Genomic DNA, 13,903 nt, shown 5'->3' with positions numbered 1-13,903 from the left:
GGGAAGGTTTTTTTTCATTAAAACAGAAAGGAAATTTATTCGTAACAATTACAGAGAATACAAAAGGATAAAGAAAAACTTAGCAACAAAACAACGCAATCAGAAGGTATACAACAGCTTTCAGGAGGGAGAGGTGTTCAGGTTAGCCCAGGCCCAGAGCGGGGGGGCTTCCTCGACACTCGTGGTCTTCCACCCTCCTGAGTTACCTGGTGGCCTAGAGCGGGGGGGCTTCCTCGACACTCGTGGTCTTCCACCCTCTCGAGTTACCTAGTGCCGCGCCCAGGGTCACTGACCCTCCCTCTCCTGAGAGTGCCCGACAAGATGGGCACGGCTGCGGGGTGGGTGGTTGGGAGGGAGGGGGGTACACCCATGTATTATAGGACCCCTCCTAGAAGACAGTAATAATGGTATTCACAGCAACTAACGGCTGTGGCCGGCGGCTCTCGCTCTTTCCCTCATTCAGAGGGTCAGACGGAGGGAACCGGACGGGGTCACCGAGCAGAGAACCCCGGACAGCGCCCACCGCTCCTCGAAGGTGTCAAGGGAGTCGGTGGACGCTGCCCAGAGGAACTCCGCCCGGATACGTGAATGTACTGAGAGTCGGAAAACGGCGCAACAGGGAAGGTTCCAGAACAATCAGGAACCTTCTGGAGACAATTAAGACAGGCTGATTAGAACACCTGCAGCCAATCAAGAAGCTGCTAGAATCAATTAAGGCAGGCTAATCGGGGCACATGGGTTTTAAAAGGGAGCTCACTTCAGTTTGTGGGGTGCGTGTGAGGAGCTGGGAGCAAGAGGCACTAGGAGCTGAGAGTGAGAACGTGGACTGTTGGAGGACTGAGGAGTACAAGTGTCATCAGACACCAGGCGGAAGGTCCTGTGGTGAGGATAAAGAAGGTGTTGGGAGGCCATGGGGAAGTAGCCCAGGGAGTTTAGCTGTCACACAGCTGTTCCAGGAGGCACTCTAGACAGCTGCATCCCACAGGGCCCTGGGCTGGAACCCGGAGTAGAGGGCGGGCCCGGGTTCCCCCCAAACCTCCCAACTCCTGGTCAGACACAGGAGGAGTCGACCTGGACTGTGGGTTCAGAAAAACGGCCAAGCTGAGGTCTGCCGTGAAGCTCCAAGGCGAGCAAATCCACCAGTAAGCGCAAGACCCACCAAGGTAGAGCAGGAACTTTGTCACAGTATGTTAATCTATTTTTATTCTCACACACAGACACAGTGAGTGAAGCATGTTATCAGATCAGACACTTTGTTCAGGAACATTCAGCTCTTATTTTTAGAAAATGTCTGGCAGTTACAGAACAGAAAGGTTTCTCACCCTCTCTGCCATTGACCATGTGTCTGTCTGTACTATTCTAGGCATCACTTTATGGGACCTGGAGACACTTCGAAATGATGTAGATGCAAAACCACAATCCAAGACTGATTTTCAGATTATTGCATCTGACACCACTGAAGACAAGGCCTCTGCCCTCAATGTCACAGCATCGCTGAAGGCCAGTTTCCTGCTTGGCCTGGTGAAAGTGGGTGGATCCGCAGAATATTTAAGTGATACCAAGACATCAAAACATCAAGCCCGTGTTTCTCTCCAGTACTCAACTACAACACAGTTCAAGCAGCTGACTATGAGTCATATTGGTCGCCAGAATGTTTCTTACCCTGATGTGTTTGACCAAGGCACGGCCACCCATGTGGTCACGGCTGTGCTGTATGGGGCACAGGCTTTCTTTGTCTTTGATCGGGAAGTTTCCTCATCTGAGAACATACAAGACATACAGGGAAACCTCCAGATTGCAATTAAAAAGATACCCCTGGTTTCCATAGAGGGGGAAGGAGCTCTCCGAATGGATGACAGGGAAAAAGCACAAGCTGAAAAATTTAGTTGTAAGTTTTATGGTGATTTTTCTCTTGAAAACAATCCAGTTACTTACCAAGATGCCATGAAAGTTTATTCCACCCTCCCCAAGCTGCTGGGTGCCCAGGGGGAGAAGGCCGTCCCAGTGAGAGTCTGGCTGTACCCGCTGACCAAGCTGGATTCCAAAGCTGCTCAGCTGGTTCATGAGATCAGCTTAACACTGATCTTTGATATTCAAACCGTCCTGGAGCAGCTGACAGAATTAGACATGCGATGCAATGATGCAGTGAAGAATCCGATCGCCACAACGTTCTCCGAAATCAAGAGGAAAATCCAGCAATTCAAAGATCTGAGTATGCAACACAGACAGACTTTCCAGAAACAGCTAGCAAGAATCCTACCCTCCATCCGTGGAGGTGGAAAAGAGGAAGGGGACCTGGTGGACATTTTAACCTACAAAAACCAATCCCCGTTCAACACCCAGCAACTCAATGAATTTCTGGATAAAAAGGAACGAGAAATGAATTTCATCAATTCCTATCTTTCTGTACTAAAGGATGTGGACGTGGTGTCCTCCCGGAATAAACTGGATGAAACAGTACTTGACCCCAGCAATAACTTTGTCGTCGCCTTTATGTTCACTTCATTACATGAAGAGGAGCCATATTTATCCGATTTAAAACTTTGGCTTCAGACCCAGTTTATGAAGAATACCCAAGATCCTGCATCAGCCAGTTCTGTCAGTGAGAAATCCAAACTGTGGTTTGAGGACAAAGAGAGAAACCAAAAAGCCCGAAAATCTGCGAAATCCATTTCACACTTTGCCCGGGTCAATAAATCTAATGGGAAAACTCGATTCATTGTGGCCTCGGTCCCAGATGAGGACAATCCTGGAGCTTCAATTTACCTCTATGAAAATGGAGACCTGGTCAACACTAACTATGAACTTCCATCGAAACCTCTTTCTCTTGTGACAGATGGAGTCAGACATGACCATGTGCAGCTCACGTTTAAACCAGCAGCCTTTGGGAGAAAGGAGATATCCTGCTATCGGGTGGAGTACAGAATTATAGGGCAGGAGAACTGGATGGCTGTGGATACAAATGATAAACAAGAGACCTTCACAGTAACGGGGCTCCGTCCAAACACCACATACCAGTTCCAATATGCTGCAGTGAGCAAACCAGGGTTCAGTGAGAGCAGTGATGTGAGTGATCCTGTGAAGATGCTTCCTACCAGCCCTCCTGGAAAACCAGAAAAAGCTACTGTAGTATCATCAGCCATAGACCTCACCTGGGAGAGTCCAAGCATCATTGGAGATGGAGTCAGTATAAGGGAGTATAAGGTGGAATACAAAGAGCAAGCTGAAGGTGAAAGACATGAGGGGAAAGACAAATGGCTGGAACGAAGAACAGGAAAGAGAGCAGAGTTCTGTACCATTGATGGATTGAGGCCTCAGACGTCCTACAGATTCCGGGTGTCAGCTGTGTGTGCAGACGGGACTGTGAGTCACCCAGGTGAGGAGGGATCAATTTCCACATCGGGATTAGAATTAAGGACACTAGCACAAGATTTCTTCGAGAAGAGCGCTCTGATAGAAAAAGGGCAGCCCTCAGTTTATGCACTTCCAATAGAGAAGGCGGAGTTTGATTCTAACGCAACACATCCAAAGTTTCGACTGGGAAAAGAGAACCTACAGATCCCTAACAAAGTCATTATGGTGCTGGGAGCAACTGGGTCAGGAAAAACTACACTCATCAATGGGATGATCAACTATGTCCTGGGTGTGCAATGGAAAGATGAATTCAGGTTCAAACTAATCCATGAGACTACAAACAGAAGCCAAGCTGAGAGCCAGACATCTGAAGTGACAGCCTATGAAGTTAATCACAAAAATGGTTTCAAAGTCCCCTACTCCCTGACTATAATAGACACGCCGGGATTTGGCGACACCAGAGGGATCGAGCAAGACAAAGAGATAACAAGGCAGATCCGAGAGTTTTTCTCCACCCAAGGAGCCACTGATCACATAGACGCCGTCTGCGTCGTAGTTCAGGCCTCACTAGCTCGTTTGACACATGCCCAGAAATACGTGTTTGACTCCGTGCTCTCCATTTTTGGGAAGGATATAAAAGACAATATACAAATCCTGATCACCTTCGCCGATGGACAGACGCCCCCTGTTCTAGAGGCTATTAAAACAGCTGACGTCCCTTGTGCTAGAGATGCTAAGGGCAACCCTATTCACTTCAAATTCAATAACTCCGCGCTCTTTGCCTGTCATGCTGGAGCTGACGAGGGCAGTTTTAATTTTGATGAAATGTTCTGGAAAATGGGAGCCATGAGCATGAAGACATTTTTTGAATCCTTAGTTAAAATAGAAACCAGAAGTTTAACATTAACGCAGGAAGTCCTCAGAGAGCGGAAGGAGCTGGAGACGGCCGTGGAAGGGCTGCAGCCGCAAATCAAAGCTGGTCTGGTGAAGCTAGAAGAACTGAGAAAGACACAGGAAGCTCTGGAACAGCATCAGGGGGATATGGAGGCCAATAAAGACTTTGAGTATGAGGTAGAGAAAACAGTGCCAGTGCAGGAGGACATCTCTGGTACAGGTCAGTATATAACAAACTGCCAGCAGTGTCACTATACCTGTCACTACCCCTGTGGAATCCCTAACGATGCTGGTAAGCACAACTGTGCGGCTATAGACGGGAATACAGGACGTTGCACAGTTTGCCCTGGTAAATGTGTCTGGAACGTTCATTTCAATCAAAAGTACAGGTGGGAATATAAACTAGTAAAAGAGAAACAGACCTATGCACAACTGAAAGAAAAGTATGAGAAGGCATCTGGTGAGGTGTTATCGACAAAGAGTGTGGTTGAGAAGCTGTCTCAGGAATACGCTGCAGTGGAAGAGATATTAATGAAGCTTATTGATAAATCATCTCACAGCCTCCAGCGTTTGCAAGCAATTGCTCTGAAACCCAACCCGCTGTCCACTCCGGAATACATTGACCTGCTGATCATGTCGGAACAACAGGAACTAAAGCCTGGGTACCAAGAAAGAATAAAATCACTGAGAGAGGTTAGGGAAGTAGCTGAGATCATAAGAAAGATTGCCAATAAGGAGGCCCTGCTGCCAGGAGAGAAGAATATGTACAAGAAGCTTGAAGAAAAACAGTCTACATTCAAAAAATTTGTGAAAGAAAAAGTGGATATGGTTAAAAGCTGGTTTAGATAAAACCTGACTGCAACTTATCCATGAAAATGAAAGCGCCGTTTAAACAAAGCATGTAGCTGAGCTGTGATTCACGATTGGTGTCTCTCGTTGTTTTATAACATTTACTTTTAAGATTCAAGAACCTGATTCTCCTCTGACTTACCCCACTTTTATTGCACTGACATCAGTTTACACCAGTGTAACTGACAGCAGAATCTGGCCCCTGGAATCTGGGGGGGGAAACCATTTTTCTAAAAACAACAAAAAATGCAGCTGGACTCCTTCAGAGGAAATTGCTTCGGTGTCAGATGTTCACAAGGAAGTGTCTCAGGTCATGGTTAGAAACCCTTGTTCTGTCTGTACGAGCGCTCTCTGTGTTCCTGCTCAAACCGAAGCTGCACCCGTGTAAGGGCCACAGCGAGACGTTTCCTCCCAAATGCTGCTGCTGACAACGCTTTTCTTTTGTCTCTCCGTGCCGGTGGTTTGTGAGCTGAAAACAAGACAACAAGAAATAAGTAATCGCAGCCAAAAGAAATGTTACGCTCACCCCAAGTCTTCTCTCCCACTCATGTAAACTGGAGTGACTCAGCTGAAGTCAATTTAGTTTTACCCCTAAGCAAAACTATTGCAAGGGGAGAATGCGACCCAGTGTATATGTTAAGCAAAGCCTTAAAGAGGCCGAAGCTGGGACAGATTTGCCAGGTCTCAGAATGGTTAATCAGGGCGTGGGTGGGAGCTGTTCCATCAGCAGCAAGGGACAGTCAGCACCTCCAAGAGCAGCTGCATTTTCTCTCTTCTGTGTTCTTGTCTCTCCCCTTGTGCGTGTGTTTGTCCTGTTTTGTCTTAAAAGAAATAGAATTGGACTTCAGCAAGCACAGCAGCTGCTTCAGAGCATCCGAACAAACTTTATCTCTTTTTCCCCAAAAGGTACAGTTAAGCCCGTCTTTAATACCACCTAAGAGGCTGTCGGGCAAGAGTTTCCCACTCTGTGAGGCTCTCTACGGCGAAAGGGAATCAGGGGTATGGTCAGAATGGAAGTCTTAGGCCATGTCTACACTGGCACTTTCATCATTAAAACTTTTGTTGCTGAGGGGTATGAAAAAAAATACCCCCCCGAACAACAAAAGTTTTACTGATGAAAAGCACAGGTGTGGACAGCACCTCGGCAGCGGGAGCTGCACTCCCAGCGAAAAAGCTGCCGCCCCTCGTTGGGGATGGCTTTATTTTGTCACGGGGAGAGTGCTTGCCCCCCACCCTCAGATTGCTACGGCCGTCAATGGAATTTGGGGAGAGACAACAGAATATAGGATTAACCCTATAAACAAGTTTTCATAAACTTTACAGCACCTTGTGCACTACTGGGGCTATAGAACAAAACACCCCCTTTCCCCCCCATATCTGAGCATTGTCCTTGTAGGGCCGAGTCCCTCCTGGCTGCCTGCACACAAGGTTTGGACACAGCTAACTTGGGAAATCGCTCCCTGGTGGTGATGTGTATAGTTATTTAATCTGCACATTTTCACTGGTCCGGGGAAGAGAAATGGACAGAACTCGTGCCTTCTGTTTGGCACCATGCCCTGCCCTCACTCCAGTTAGTGCTTTGGCTCAAGACCTTTGCAGAAGGAGAATTTTGCCCTACAAGCGGGTGACTGTCTAGCTCTAACTGTCTAGCTCTGAATTAGCCAGGCTGGGGAGCTCAGCTGCTGGAAAGTCCCCACAGTGAGAGTGTTACACTGAGAAACAGGAGCTACAGAATTCAGGATGTGATAGCAAACGGCAGCAGCCCTGGCAACAAAGCTCAGCAGCGACCCCTTGAAGAGAAGGAAAGAGATGACAGCCCTGGAAATCCACCCTGCTCGCAGACCAGGTGTTAGCTCCTCACCTCTGCTGTGGGGTGCAAGACTAGATAAAAGGGGCTCTAAGAGGATGTCTACACTGAAATTTGAGTCTGTCTACACTGTAATTAGACACCTGCAGCTGGCCCGTGCCAGATAATTCAGGCTCATAGGGCTTAGACTAAGGGGCTGTTTAACCGCAGTGTAGACATTAGGGCTCCTGGGCTCTAGGACCCTCCCACCTTGCAGGGTCCTAGAGCCTGGGCTCCTGCCTGAGCCCAAACATCTACAGCACAATTAAACAGCCCCAACTCAGCTGGCACGGGCCAGCTGCAGGTGTCGAATTGCAGTGTACACATAGCCTAAGAGACCACTAGGATGAGGAGCAGCAGCTGGGAGGGGAACAGAAGTGGCTGGAAGGCTAGTAAGACTATTTACTAATGTTTTAACTATAACGAAGCTCGGGTCGGCCCTGAGAGGGGTTTAGAAGCATCCAGCTGCTACAGCTGTATCAGAGACTTTGTGGCAGGTGGAAAGTGCCCAGTCACGCTGGCAGCTGAAATCACCGTTCACGCTGAGGATATTTCACTCACACCTGCTTATTTGCTCGTGCTCATTAGCTGTGCTGGGTGATAAGACCCGTCCCTGCCGGGACTGATTTACCTGGTTCTGTTCAGAACTGCGCTGGAGGAGCTGGTGTGTCTTACGAGCAAATTCTACCTTCCCTCTATTACCTTGTTATTCCAGTATAGCCTATAATCAAGAACCAGTGTGTGTGTTTGTAACAATCTGCATTTAATAACCCGTGTAATTAGACAAGCTTTATTCGATGACGGGTGTATCCACACTCAGTATGTTCTAGTCCATTCCCTGTGTGTTCCTGTATTCCAAGTTTTTATTAAATCATGTAGCGGTAGTTTTATAGTTTAATAAAAACGGATTTGATCTGGATCAGGCATTTGTGTCTGTCTTTTCCAGACCTCATTCTAACACCAAACCACCAGGAAGGATGACCCCAGACCTCAATCAACCCTTCCCCCGTTCTGGAGTTTTTTGATTATTACCGTGTTGATTACCATGATTTCTTAACATCAGAAATGATTTCTTCTGAGGTGACAGAACCGTCAGGGCTGATAAAGGAATGAATCCCACATTGTGCCAAGCCTCTGTCCCAGCTAGCTACAGCTGCCTCTCCCCTCAGGTCACTACCTAAAGATCGGTGTCACATGTTTGAGCCTCAGAGAGACACAGTGGGTGAGGGAATATCGTTTCCTGTACCACCTTCTGGAGAAGGCATCGTGCACTGGCCTGCAGATTCCTCAGGCACAGCTCAGTCCCTTGGTGCATCTGGCTCAGGCCTGTCCCCACACACTCCTGTTTGCAGGCCCCTCCTAAGCAGCCCCCTGCCCTGGCAATCACTGCACCCCTGCCTGCAACAGGCTGTTTCCAGCTAGCAATCCTTCCCTCCCCGCTCCTAAGCCGCCCAGCCTGGCTCCACAGCCGGTTCCCAGACAGCTGCCTCTGGCCTGCAGCTCCTGATCTCACACAGCCTCTGGCCCCCCCGAGCCAGGGCCCTGCTGCCCTCCGGCAGACCTGGCCTCCCTTTGCCGTGGGTTACGGAGCCCCGGGCGGGCTGGAGGTTGTGCTGCTGGTTACCGGCGCCCAGTAAGGAGCCGGCAGGTTTCTAACAGGGGCCTTTCGGGGAAGCCGCTCTGCCCCCATTTGTTTGTGAGCATTTCAGGCCATAAATACAAAATGGAACAGGGGATTGCTTTATCCTCCCCTGAGCTTAGGGAACTGCCTTTCTGTTCCTCTCCATCTGCCCCCATCTCCTGGCCCCACCTGCCCCCCACCGCCATATTTACATCCCTATCCCATATTCCCCTGCACTCTGCTGTCTCCCTCTTGCCCCCATCTCCCACCAAACTCCCCATTTCCTGCCCAGTTTCCAGACATGGAGCACAGGGCCCTGAGGGCAGCCTGGCTTCAGTCCCACTGGGAACACGGGCAGAGAGAGGCCATCTTTATTCGGGCCAGCCTCCCGGGCACCTGCTGTAAAGAACCATCTTGACTGAGTCAGCCTGTGGCTCGCGCCCCGTGGGAATCATGGGAGACAGACATTCTGAGCAAGGCGAGACCTGTGCAAGGTTGATGCCAACGACCACGAGAGCCTTAAAAATCAAATAAACTGTTCAACAGCCGCATAGCAACACTGAGCAGCCATGTTGGAAGGAGAATCCTGAAACCAAGTGAAATTGCAGGGGAGAGGGGTGTGACAAAGTGGGAATTTTGGTAATATTTTTTATGATTCCTTTGTGTGCCTCAGTTTACCTCTGAGCTTTGCATTGCTGTGCATGGAGTGTAAAGTGTTAAATAGCTGCGCTTGAGGCAGAGCAGGGGACATGAGGTGTGTGTGTCACCCCAATGGCGAGCAGCCAAGAGGAAGGAGGTTTTCCCCACCTCTCTGCAAGGAAGCAGAGCCAAGGCCCCTGTCATAAATATAAAGGGAAGGGTAAACACCTTTAAAATCCCTTCTGGCCAGAGGATAAACCCTTTCATCTGTAGAGGCTTAAGAAGCTAGGATAACCTCGCTGGCACCTGACCACAATGACCAATGAGGAGACAAGATACTTTCAAAAGCTACTTTCAAAAGCGGGAGGGAGAAAACAAAGCTCTCTTTGTCTGTGTGATGCTTTTGCCAGGGACAGAACAGGAATGGAGTCTTAGAACTTAGTAAGTAATCTAGCTAGATATGCGTTAGGTTATGATTTCTTTAAATGGCTGAGAAAATAAGCTGTGCTGAATGGAATGGATATTGCTGTCTGTGTGTCTTTTTGTAACTCAAGGTTTTGCCTAGAGGGATTCTCTATGTTTTGAAACTAATTACCCTGTAAGGTATTCACCATCCTGATTTTACAGAGGTGATTCTTTTTTACTGTTTCTTCTATTAAAATTCTTCTTTTCAAGAACTGAATGCTTTTTTCATTGTTCTTAAGATCCAAGGGTTTGGGTCTGTGGTCACCTTTGCAAATTGGTGAGGATTTTTACCAAACCTGCCCCAGGAAGTGGGGTGCAAGGGTTGGGAGGATTTTAGGGGGAAAGACATTTCCAAACAACGCTTTCCTAATAAAATAAACCCGGATAAACATTTGGTGGCAGTGGAAGTCCAAGGGCAAAGGGTAAAATAGTTTTTACCTGGGGGAAGTTTTAACCTAAGCTGGTAAAAGTAAGCTTAGGAGGTTTTCATGTAGGTCCCCACATCTGTACCCTAGAGCTCAGAGTGGGGAAGGAACCTTGACAGCCCCAGATGGAGAACAAAGGGGAGATGGGTTCATAGCTGACCTTTGGGGAGATACATGCATACGTGGGACTAGGGACACAGGGGCAGAGACAGGGAAAGAGCCAAGATGGCTTCGACGGCAGCATGACTCAGGAGAGCTCTGGCCAGTCTGAATCCATCTTAACCCCTGTCTCTCTGCTACCTAAGAATTCCAGAATGGGTGGGGACAGTGACCAATAAATTCTTACCGTGTTTGAAAAGGCTGGGGAAGAGCCAGAGGATGTGAAATCGAACAGGGCTTTGCTGATGAGAGGCTTAGAGGCTGCTTCCCCAGGCTTGCTCAGGACAGAACCCAGCATTAATCACTGGAAAGTGAAACACGCCCAGGGAAACATCACAGCGCTCCAGAGACCCACAGTGACTGTGGAGGGGCCGCAGACAACCCCTGAGCCCAAGGGAAAGGTGCCAACGGCCCCGACAAGCAACCCCAGCCAGAAATCCCTTTCGGCCTCTGACCGCAGGGGGGCTGTGGCCGCCAGCACCGAGCCGGTGAAACGCCCGCGAGCCCACGCTGCCGAGCGGCCGTTCACGTGCACCGAGTGCGGAAAGAGCTTCCAGCACCGGGGAAACCTCATCACTCACCTGCGGGTGCACACGGGCGAGAAGCCCTTCACCTGCACCGAGTGCGGCAAGAGCTTCAGCCAGAAGGGCGACCTGATGCGGCACCAGCGCATCCACACGGGCGAGAAGCCCTTCGAATGCAACGTGTGTGGGAAGAGCTTCTGCTCCAAGCAGACCTTCATCCTGCACCAGCGCATCCACACCGGGGAGAAGCCCTTCTCCTGCACCGAGTGCGGCAAGTGCTTCAACCGCAAGGCCAACTTCATCACCCACCAGAAGATCCACCGCGGGGAGCGCCCCTTCGTCTGCGCCGAGTGCGGCAAGGGCTTCTGCGCCAAGAAGACCTTCATCCTGCACCAGAAGATCCACATCGGGGACCGGCCCTTTGGCTGCTCCGAGTGCGGCAAGAGCTTCAGCCGCAACGGGGATCTGACCCGGCACCAGCGCATCCACACTGGGGAGCGGCCCTTCGCCTGCGCCGACTGCGGCAAGTGCTTCAGCCACAACGGGGAGCTGATCAAGCACCAGCGCATCCACACCGGGGAGAAGCCCTTCACCTGCACCGAGTGCGGCAAGAGCTTCAACCGCAAGGGCACCCTTATCACCCACCAGCGCATCCACACCGGGGAGCGCCCCTTCGTCTGCGCCGAGTGCGGCAAGACCTTCAACCTGAAGACCACGCTGATGAAGCACAAGCGGATCCACACGGGGGAGCGGCCCTTCACCTGCGTGGAGTGTGGCAAGAGCTTCAAGTACAAGGGCAACCTGCGGACCCACCACCTCACCCACACGGTGGAGCGGGTCTACCCCTGCACCGAGTGCGGGAAGATCTTCAGCCACAAGAAGGAGCTGACGGTGCACCAGGCCGTCCACACGGAGGAGAGACTCTTGTCCTGCTACGGAGACGGGGAGTCGTTCAACCCCTTCCTCCAGATGCACCCGCTTCTGCTGTCTGTGCCCCAAGCCAAATGCCTCTGGAAGCCTTAACGCAGTGTACATAAGGAGGGAGTTAGAGACATGCTACGTCCCCTGAGCAGGAGCAGAGGAGGAGCAATGCTGTAATTTAGGATTTGGACATGCCGTGGTGCTGATGAAATAACAGGCTCCCTGGCACAAGGAGCTCCCAGGCTGAAGGCCTGCGCTGACGAACCAACCGTGCATCCCTAAGGAAAACACAACTGCACATTCCCTGCACAACGCAGCTCGAATTCCAATGAAAACAAGGGCCCGAGTCTTGCCCTGAAGGATGCCAACACTGTAGTACTAATCCCATTTGCTGGGTTGGACGTAACCCCCAGAGGTGCTAGAGAACGTCTGGCAGGAGGGACGGGAGATTTCTGGGAAGGGATCTGGCTTATGGAGCAGCGCTTGGAGGGCGTTGGGAATGACATGGCCCGGGTTGACCGATGTGGGGTCTTCATCTTACTACTGAAAGGAGCGGAGGGTGCTAGCAGGACTCTCCTGCCCGTTCCTGTGTGGAGCAAACACGGGAGCGTCGTGCTCATTGGGATAGTTCTGGCGAAGACCAGTGGTTTCTCAGGGCGGGGGGTGCTGTGCTGTGTGGTGTTGTTAGGTCAGGCCCAGTGGGTACTGGGGGGCGGGCGAGACTTTGCTACTGCGCTGTAGTTATGGCTTATGCCAGCAGCTCCTCAGTGGAGCTACTGGACAGACCTGACGGACAGCGCCTGTTCCAGCCGGGCCGGTGACAGTCTGGGAAATGAAAGAAAACCTCAGTCGAGTGTGGACTTGAGGACTCCAGGTGCAATGCCCTGGAGCAATAATTACTGTAGTGCTCTTTCCTCTCTGTTCTCTTACTGACTATTTACCCACCAGGAGTGTGCGCCGGGCTTCACAACTGCGTACGGCCTGATCCCTGACCTGAGAAGTGACCATCTCACTGAGACCACCTAGAGGTCTGACAGAGATTCACAGAGTCCTAGGGCTGGGAGGGACCTCAGGAGGTCGTCTAGTCCCGTCCCCTGCACTCCCAGCAGGACTAAGTATTATCTAGACCATCCCTGGCAGGTGTTTGTCCAACCTGCTCTTAAAACCCTCCAGTGACAGAGACTGGTTAGAGCTGGAAAAGACCGATTGGTCATTTTGCCCATTCCTAGCCAATGCAGGGTCGGGCTCTACTCTGTATTTTCTAGGAATATGTCCAGCCTGTTAACCCTCTCCAGCGATGGGTCGCCCCTCGCTCCCTTGTGAGGTCCGTGCACAGTCTAATAGACACTGACTACTTCTCATCTTGTGTGAAAGGGACTTGGGTTTAGTTGCTAGTTTGTAGTTAGGCAAAGGGTCATTTTAACGTTAAAATTTGTCGTTCTCCGTGTGGATAGCCTAGAATCCTAGTTGTTAGATTTGGAAAAGAACTAATAAGTCTTCTAATAAACTCTAGTACTTCTCCCTGGCACTGCACGCCTGTTCCCTCCAGTGCTTGGTCCGTCTAACTGTACGTGTCCCAAACTCTGGGGTGTCACCTCTCTGGGGGGGTGGTTCCACAGCCTGAAACGTCTCCCCCTTAGGAAGTTTTTTTCTGACATTCAGCTTTAATCCTTGATTTCGTCCAGTCATCCCCACCTTGAATTACTGTAAAATTCTCTCTCCCGTGCCCGCGCCCCCGTGTTTCCCCCGGATTGTTATTGGGTCCCGTCAGGTCACTGCTCAGTGAAGCTGGACCTACTTGTCTCTTTTGCTCATTCCTCACCAGTCAATCCCTTGTGCCCCCAGATCACATTGTGGCTGTTCTCTGAACGGGCCATCGGTATTTTTCCAGCTCTCCTGAGGAGCCCTGAACAGCATGCCGTCTCCAGTGGGGTTATCCCAAGGCAGAGAGATGGGGGCTGTCACCCCTTTGCTCCGTTACACAAAGCCTCTGTGTATTGGCCTTTTCAGGTGCCAGGATGGACTGGAAGCTCCTGTCTAATCTGCTGCTGTCCACTGTCTTCCCCCAGGTCCCGATCAGTGTTTCCTGCTTCCTGGATTCTTTCCTTCCCACTGACTCTCTGCAGGGCAGATGCTGCTTCCCTAATAACATGCTCTTACTGCCTCTGCTAGGTGATTCGTGAAGAAATGGCATAAATCAGGAGCT

At 50.5% G+C, this 13,903-nt stretch overlaps 1 protein-coding gene across 1 annotated transcript; it reads left to right on the top strand.

Annotated features, from left to right (window-relative positions):
• Nucleotides 1-10,497: 10,497 nt before the first annotated feature.
• LOC144930182 (uncharacterized) lies at nt 10,498-13,667 on the top strand. The gene has a single exon (XM_078851351.1). The coding sequence runs from the start codon at nt 10,498-10,500 to the stop codon at nt 11,797-11,799; it is 1,302 nt and encodes a 433-aa protein (XP_078707477.1). The 3' UTR covers nt 11,800-13,667.
• Nucleotides 13,668-13,903: the final 236 nt, after the last annotated feature.

This window comes from Lepidochelys kempii, chromosome 2 (genome assembly GCF_965140285.1).
Source record: "Lepidochelys kempii isolate rLepKem1 chromosome 2, rLepKem1.hap1, whole genome shotgun sequence".
In the NCBI taxonomy this organism is placed as follows: domain Eukaryota; kingdom Metazoa; phylum Chordata; order Testudines; family Cheloniidae; genus Lepidochelys; species Lepidochelys kempii.
The sequence above is the reverse complement of the archived record's forward strand: the minus strand, read 5'-3'. Positions and strand labels throughout refer to the sequence as shown.